General features: G+C 27.1%; 1 protein-coding gene across 1 annotated transcript in view; it reads right to left on the reverse strand.

Annotated features, from left to right (window-relative positions):
- The window catches only part of LOC102677904 (serine/threonine-protein kinase MARK2-like), a 35,917-nt gene extending 26,440 nt beyond the window's left edge, over positions 1–9,477 (reverse strand). The window contains exon 1 of the mRNA XM_006622468.2: positions 9,018–9,477. Coding sequence (XP_006622531.1) covers positions 9,018–9,422 — 405 coding nt within the window. The 5' untranslated portion in view covers positions 9,423–9,477. The remainder of the gene's footprint in view (positions 1–9,017) is intronic.
- Positions 9,478–9,483: the final 6 nt, after the last annotated feature.

The following is a 9,483-nucleotide window of genomic DNA, read 5'->3' on the forward strand; positions in this document are numbered from 1 at the left end:
GTTGTTGCGAGACAGATTATACGTTTCGATGGAAAAATTTAACTCGTTGAAACTGTTTCGAGTATGGGTTAATAAAGGTGTGATAAGAGGTATGTTTCTCTCTGTCGTAGTAAGTATCACGGTTGGCCTCGACGGCGGTGCGATTGGTGAGAATAAAATACCCCCAATTTATCGCGCAATCTACGGAAATTTATACGATTTGTTTCTTCATTGTCAAAAAAAGAAAAAGAAAAGAAGTGATAAAGTTTCAGATGAAGAAAAGAAAATTTTCAAAAGAAAATTGGAGATTTTCGATTGGTTATGATCTATATCGATTGTTGATTATCGATATTGCTCGTAATTATTTAAAAAACGTATCTCTCTTGTCCAAAGAAATGACCGATCGATAAAATTTCAAAGAACACACAGCACTGCAAGAAAACGTGGCTCGATCGCCGAAAAGATGGGAACGAACAGCCTTAGATTGTGCGTCAATAGACGACTACGAACAACTGGGTCCATTTCCCGAACGATAATAACTCGACCAACCACCACCTCGACTTTGTTAGACCGTTATCAATGATAGATGAAGATAAGCGATAACCGCCTACCTAACTTATTTCGGATTCCAACCTAACTTACAAGAAGAAAAATATATTTATATCATCGTTGAAATTTTCCTATTTAAATTTGAAATTTTTAATTTTTTCTTTTTAACAATAAGTTAAAAATTATAATAATAATCGCGAATAAATTTTGAAAATTAGCTAAATATATATATATAATTTTTATAAATTATATATAGTTATATATATTAGTCTAAGACTATAATTCTTTTATAGTCTTTTTATAATTCTTATAAAAAACAACTGTTTAATTAAAAGTCTCATTTTATACGTTTCTCAGAATACTATGTTTCTTTCATAATGTTTTCTCGTAATCGATTTTCAACTGAATCGATATCGATTTGTCATTTGTATGTCATGACAGACGGTAAAAGAAAGAAAAAAGAGGCGAGAAAATAGGCGATTATAAACGTTCTTTATAGAGTAAGAGTCAATGTGAGATTCGATCGATCCTTCCGTTCAAACAATTCGCCAATGAATGCACGAATGAAGCAAAATTAGAAATAGGCTGCATCGAAAAGATTTGAACAGTTGTGTCTCGAGTTTCTGGAGCCTGGCCAAAAGTAAAATTTTCAAGTATCGCAATATCGTATTCAATATCGAATTTTTTTTTTTTCATTCTCAATCGGAAATTCTTTAACAATTTTCCATTATAATCGATAACAAAAACAAAAAGAATAAAAAGATCGAAAAGAGGAAAGAGAAAAATAAGAAAAAATAAAAATCGCTGAGAAAGATGTTGAATTGAACTTGAAGAAAAATGAATGGAATTACGAAAGAATCATATCTATCGAAGCATATCTGTATACGCGTGATCTAGCAGATAAATTGATTGTCGAACTGATTAAGCGGCAGCTGTATGCGTTCTTTCGTTTGAAATATAGAGACAGTGCGTTATAAATCGCAGTTAAGAATCGAACAGGTGGCTGGCAAGGCTGAGCCAAAAACGAAATATATCTATTCTCGCCTGATCGGATACGATCGAATACGTTCACCCATATTCAGCACAGTGCGTGATTGAAATTCACCGTTATATAATACAGGATTGAAATAAATAAAAGAAAGTAATTAGCAATTACTAATAGTAACCAATGTATTAAACAAATATTTATAAGTATTTTAATAAAATATACGGTAAGTAGTACTGATTCTGATTTTTCTTTTCATGTTGATTCCAGGTTTGTTCGTTTGAATGACGTTCGTAAAAATGTATATTAATTCGTGACTCGAATTATCTAAGCAGACGAGACACATTTATAGAAAAATAACATACAAACTACAGTTACAAACGTATTTAATTAAACTTTGCAAAGTTGAATTATCAAAAACATATTTTACATTCGCAGAGATTTTAATTGAAAGCTAGATCAAAATCGAAGAATTTGAAAAATGACTGAATCAAATCTACGATGAAAAATGAGCACGGAAATCATTTCGAGGGAAATAACCCGTCAATTCGTCGTTTATTACCAACTTAACTCTCGAACTTATTCACTGAATGATCTCGGTTTGTCATTTATTTGAGAAAATGATGAAAATATTGATTATTTGTGTACTCGATTGTACACAATTGTAAATTGGCACTAAATTGACGGAATGTTTATACAATACGGCATATACAATACCACGCCGCGCCGTTCCGTCTTTGGCGTGGCCAAGCCACGATATGAAAATTTCTCACGAATGCGAGACACAAGCGTGTACACCAATTGCGGTCAACTGTGTTCACAATCGACGAAAGCAATGCTCGTGACTCACTCGTTCGACCAAGTCGATGGTAAACTCTGTTTCTCGCCTTTCGTCTCTCACCTCTTTCCCAATGCGGTCATCTATCATGTCGAGAGCTCAAAGTGCAAGTACCGATAGCAGGTCTGTATTCGACCGCTTCGGTACCCGTACTGCCATCTTTTTCCCTTTCGAGAGGTTTGATCACACTTGAAATTAGGTATTCATCTTTCTATCGAATGAATGTTTGCGTATCGATATTATCTTGAAAACACTCTTTTTTTTTTTTCTTTCGTTTCGAATGTAATTCGAATCTAATCGAAATCTTAAGTTTATTTTTAGTTTTAATTTTTTTTTTACTGTTAAATGAATCATATCGGAAATTTACAAACAATAGATAGAAAATGATAAAGTTCTGTTACTTTTTCTATACATCATCGATATATCGATAAAATAATAAAGTATATCTGTAATGATTATCAGGAATTTTCTATAGAACAAATTTAACTACAATGGCTAACTTTTTGTATAAAGTTGCATTATAGTACAGTCTGCATGCTTTACATCGAATAAAAACGTCGAAAATTCAATAAAAAGTTCAATAGACGTTTTACACGATAAATGTTCAAATATGTATTTTCTTAATAATTATTATATTTCAATTGTGACTGAATTAAAAAGAGAAAGAAAAAAAAAAGGATACAAAACTGCCCACTGAATGTATTCGTTGAATCATTTTTGATAATTCACGTAAAGTTAAATTAACGAATTCGTTATTCGTAATTAATCGTTACGAAATCATGTTTAAAAACATTTAAATTTATAATTTCTTCTTTTTTGTCATTTGAGTATTGGTTTGAAATTTAGAGAAGATTGTAAATCAGACGTGTTTGAGCAATGCTTATTTATATGTCTTTTTTGACATTGTCAAAAAGACATTTGTCAAGATAACGAATCATTCATATATCAAAGGAAATATTTAACGGATATAAAAGCGCGTAAAATTTATACATATTCTTAGAAATTATTATTTTACGACATTAAGTTTGTTTATTATTGTATCACCGCATCATAGAATAATAAAAAAAAAAATGTTTTAAAAATATACTCGATAACGGTAGAGATTGACGATAACCAGTTGTGAAGACAATTTGAAACATCTTTAAACTAAGTGAATCAGGAAACAAGCGCTATTAATTGTTTATCATGCATGCTCGTTCCATATGACCTAATGCTAGCTTCCAGTTACACGAATGAAAATATTGAAGCTAGTTTACATAATTCTTTGTCTAATTGATATCATGTACGCAGTTGTGAGTTTGGAATAGAAGTTTTCCTTCACGATTGTCACAAAATATGCGTTGACAAATTTTAATACTTTTAATAATCGATATATATACTTACATGTTCATCTCTCAGTTTCATCGTTTCAATAAATATAAACGATATTCTTCCATTTTTGATCCCCAAAACATTCCAATTTCAATAATTAACTTTATAAAATTTTATTAAACTGTCAAAAAATTAAATTAACTTTTTTGTTATTTGATCAAATATTTAATTATTCAATTATTTTTTAATTTAATTTTTATATTTTAATAAACAAAACAGTAAACAGTAAAAGAAGAATTACCATCATTATAATGAAATGGAAGATTCTCGGAATTCCCAATTATTGCTCAAAAAATTTAAGATTATTCAATTTTTAATGTTGTTTGTAGTGTAATCCACAATATGGAACAACTTTGTGGTTGTTTGAATCAGCATATTTTGATAAATATTTGAACAGTTAGAAAAAAATCATTTTTAGTAACATCAGTATTAAACGATACGTACAGTAGGGGAATGTCGATTCGTTAAATGAAAATGGCCTTGATGAAACTCTCATCCAATGTCCGTATGAACATTGCCTATGTACATACAGATGGACAGTCCCCTGATGGCTATCACGGAAGTGAATCGTTTAAAGTGTATTCGAGCCGTTGTTAACTGGTGTCTCCGAAAGATAGTTTATCGTTATGGAACAATGAATTTTTTCTAATGAATTTCATCATTAATAAATTTCATAATTGATAGCTGATAAAATCATTCTTCTATATGTATCAACTATATTCACATTTATCGATTTCTATTTATTTACTTAAATATTATAAATAAATATTTATTTATAATTAGAAATGGATCAAAATTTTTAGATTTGTATGAAACTTGTGAAGTTTCGAAATTTTTGAAATTCAGAACATTTATTTTCTTTCTTTTTTTTTTTTTCATAAGAAATATTATTTTATTGAAAAATAACATTCTAATAAATTTTTATTTCTGAAAATTCAGATTAAAAAAAAGTTTGAGATTATATTTGTAGTCAATAATTATAGTCAATAATTGTCTTTTTGACTAAGAAAAAATTAAATTTTATTGTTTTACTTGAATTAATTAAAATAAGTCAATAATCTACATATAAATTTAATTGGATTAAATATTATTGATTAAATAAAAATAAATATATATTTTCATAATATTTTTTGCAAATTACAAGTTACGAACAAGCTAAGAAATTATACAAATTATTTTTCATTTGGATTTTGAAAATTTTCAATTTTCAAAAAATTTTTTAAAAAATTTCGATATTCATAAAAAACTAAAACTTGTTGAAAATCCAATACAATTAATTTTGATTTAAATTTCTTTTTGATTTTGTTGAAATATTAATTTAATTAATGTAATTATTTATTTTTTGTTGCTCTTTCATAAACAAAATTTTAACTAATGCTTGCATATAAGAATATTAAAAAATATATATATATTTCAATATATTTTAGTTGTTTTGCATCAAATTAAAATATTTTATTTCTAGAATTATTCCTAATGCATAAATTTTTGATGATAATATAATTGAACTATAATAATTTTAATAACTTTTTATCATCTTGTATATGAATCAAAATTAGTATCGTTGATAATTATGGGAATAACTAATTGCAAGATTTTGGTTAAGAACTCATTAAATATTGTAATGTCAAATAGTATTTTTTTATTAGATATGATAAATATAATCAGCGATGTTATAAATAATCCGCAATTATTATTTTTTGTTATTCTTATTTTTATTTTTTTCAAGATCATATACAAATCCTGAAATATAGAATGACATCATTGTATATTTAAGTAGATATCCTTACTCATTTGATTTTCGAGAAACCGAATAGGAACAAAAAGAATCATACGATAATTCACACGTGTTTGGTGATGATATATGAATGTTAATCGTATATTCAAAGGCAATATTACTCGTGTACCTAACAAATAAATTCATTTCGTTTGGCTAGTCTAATAGCGTAATGAAATCGCGCGTCTAGTTTATCGTATATCAAGGTTAAATATGTTTCATAACCAGTACAGTGATAAAAAATATATAAATTCGAGAATTTCAATTCTTGTCAATTGAATCGATGAATATTTTTCTTCAAGAAGAATTAAAAAATGAAAATAAAGATGTTGATCAATATTGAAAATAATAATTGAATAAACGCGAAATCATTGGATGTTGTTATTATACTTATTGATAAAAGTTAAGAAATATAAAAAAATTCGCCAAGGATTATCTTTTAAAATCAATTGATTGAAATTAAAAAAAAAGTAAAAATTAAAAATATGAAAAGATAATCAATATATTATTACATAATATTTGTAAGGTATTTATTAATTAATCTACAAGATCTTGTCCCTATTCTTGACAATATTTTCGTTAATTCGATTTCATTGTTAAAAAAAATGAATTTCCAATTAATTTAATATAATCTAATAAATGCGAATTTAGATTCAAATTTAGAAATTGCTATTTAATTACATTCATATTTTATTAATATAAAATTATTATTAATTTAATTAATTTAGAAGATTTAAAATTTTAATTTTTAAAATTAAAATTTTAAAAATTTTAAAAATTTTAATTAATTTGGAAGAATTTTTTGTCATGTTAAAAAGATCATTTTATTTAAATTTTTTCATTTTTAATTATAGTAGTATATGAATTTATACAATATAACAATACATTAATTTATCTATTTGTTTCAAGAAAGAATTAAAAAGTCTCATTGGAATTTGTTAAACATTTAAGTGAAATTATTAAATAGTCGAGAATTCTATGAATAAGAATAAATTATTTATTCTAAAATAATTTCAAATGTAACATACAGCATTCTACTAGATAACAATTTGATTTTAAGGATTTGAAACATATAAAATTTAGTAATAATAATATGATAATTTGATTGTTTTTCTTATAATCATTCTCACTAAAAATAAAAGAAACTATACGAATAAATTCGTATATCATGATATTTTATAAAATTCATACATTGAAATAAAAAAAAAATATATATATAGTAAATATATAGTATATAAAATACATTAGAATTAATATATTGTGTTTCAAAATCATATTGAAAAAATATCAGTAAATAATAAAAACATTATTTCAATAATAATGTCACAAAATATTTTTAAATTTTAAAAATTAATTATCACAACATTCTCTTTGAGAATCGTGAATGTAATAGAACAAATATTTATGTAAAATCATAGTTTGATAAATATAAAAAATGAAAAAAATTTTTTTTGAAATATTATATTTTTTGTAATACTTACTAATTATACTTTAGATTTTATATATCTGCATATTATGAGCATTTTATACATTTTTATATGTTCAAATTTATACGTTTTTATACGTTCAAATTTTGTACAAAATACATAAACATTTATAATCAAGTAGTCAAATCAATTCTTAGATTTGAATCTAATTTGTGGAATGTCGAATATTAGGAAATCATTTTTTTTATCAATACATCGAAATTAATATAATAAAAAAATAAAAAAGAACATGAAAATATCATCAAAAGCACAAACTGAATCTTGCATTCGATAATTACTTGAATAAATGTCATACGAATAAATCATGAAATCTAAGTTATTCAACATCTTAGTCACATAAAAATTATCGATATTTATACATTGTTTTTTTTTTCTTTTTAAAAATAATTATATAATCTGATTATGAAAATATCTTTCTAAATTTTCCTTCTAGATATTTTATATTGTTTCTTTAAGTTGATATTACTTTTGGTCTTCATAAAAATTATATTCGAAAAAATTGATAATGCCTGTTATATTCTTATGCTATTTTTTAATTCCAAGCTATTGATTTCAAAAGATAAAAAGTATAAAAAAATTCGTCAATAATTGCTTTTTAAATTCATACATCGAGAAATGTACGTATGCACTAGGTATAGATATATTTAAGCGGAAACCGATGATACGTAAACGCGAGCTACAATGCGTGCCGCGCATTCTTGAACGGTGAAAGGAAAGGAAGGAGAAGTTGCTACGCCATGATGTGACGCGCCATGCGTCGATATAGGTATCGATAGATAGTGATTCTCCGATAGAAAACCTCGAAACGAATTAGTACGTGTCTACAGTTATAATATTTAAATGAATAAAAACATAAACGTATGTATCTCGTATAAGAAACTCTGATACAGAAAAAATATGCAGATTTCTATAATAGAATAAATATCGAGAATATTTTATCGTTATCGAATTTGTGATGTAAATGTGTTTTTTTTATATAAAAAAGAATATTGAAACACGTGTCACCGTTGTATATTTAATGCAAACCATCGAATAAACATCTGACACCTCTGTAAATCGAATGTTTTTCCGATGAACAAAAGTGATGTGTTTCAAAAGAGCATTGATGAAAACAAAAGAATGTTTCACCGCTACTAGATACCTACGAGAATTTATTATTTTGTCACAAAGGAAGCAATTGTCGCAGTTGGAGGTTACGTATGACTATTTTTCTATATTTTAACATTTTATTTTTTTTTTCAAACCATTAATGTTGAATATAAGAGCATAATTTTAAAGTACATGCTCGAATGGATGATAGAACTTGATTCAATGATCTCATTTGAACCATTTTGCCATGTTTTTTATTTACTGTAATCAATATTTTGTGAATCGAATATTTGACGAGAAATTACATAATATATGCTAGGATCAATTATATAATATTGACAGGAATTAATAATTTGCGGGAATCCTCCAAACTTATAAAGTTTTTTCGTCGGAACTTCCTTTGCGTTCTTCTCAAAAAAAGATCGCTGCAGCACTCATTTTTATCTCTGTGTCTTCGATCGCCAAAGTCGACTTCGAAAGACTTATTTGTAATAGCTCAATGTATGCCGTGTGGAATCGTTGGTTGTGTAATTGCTTATGTTCTCGGAATCTTCTTATTTGACAAGACAAATAATTACATCGGTAATTTATAAAGATATTACAATATAGTTATATATATATATATATATACACACACCCATATATATAAAACCACATTGTAATATTATATATATATGATTGAGTCAAAAAGAATCGTTATGAAAAATATGATTCATTCGATTCGCGAGAAACATATATATTTATATCTTATATGTTTATATACATATATATATAATGTAATATATATATTACATATATTGACATATATATATATATATGTATGTATATATCCTGATGAGACCAAATTTTATAACAAAGATTTGAAATATTGTTCGCGCAGCTGATGCTCGCGTGAGACTCAAGGTCTAGGGGGAAGGATTTTTCCGTGAGACGACGTTCTCTTACCTGAAATTTGACGCGCAGCCTGGAATGTCGCCTACCATAGCTGTTTCTGCTCGAATGTTGCTCGAAAGATGTTGGGAGGGGAGGCTGAGATCTTCTCGCGGTTGGATCGTTCACATTATTCGTCTTGTTCCTCACGATGGCCAGGTTATTTACATTTTGATTTCCGTTTGTTGTTTGCATGATCATAGAGGTGTTCGAGGATGGCGTGTCTCGATGACTTTTTGTTCGACGAAGCAAACGGCGCACAGTATTTTTTACAGTCGCGGCCAAATGTGTACCACCACCGCCACCACCGCCGCCACCACCACGTTCACCGGTTTCGTTCATCACTTTGTATTCGACCATTTTTGCTCTGGTTATAGATGCAGGTACCACTTTGTGGCTACCCGTCTCCGTTACAAACATCCCAACAATGTCCACTTGCTGCAATATTACTCACTTTTTTTCTCTCAATTTTTCTTTACAA

The sequence above is a fragment of the Apis dorsata genome, unplaced genomic scaffold, assembly GCF_000469605.1.
Source record: "Apis dorsata unplaced genomic scaffold, Apis dorsata 1.3 scaffold_691, whole genome shotgun sequence".
NCBI classification, from domain to species: Eukaryota; Metazoa; Arthropoda; class Insecta; order Hymenoptera; family Apidae; genus Apis; species Apis dorsata.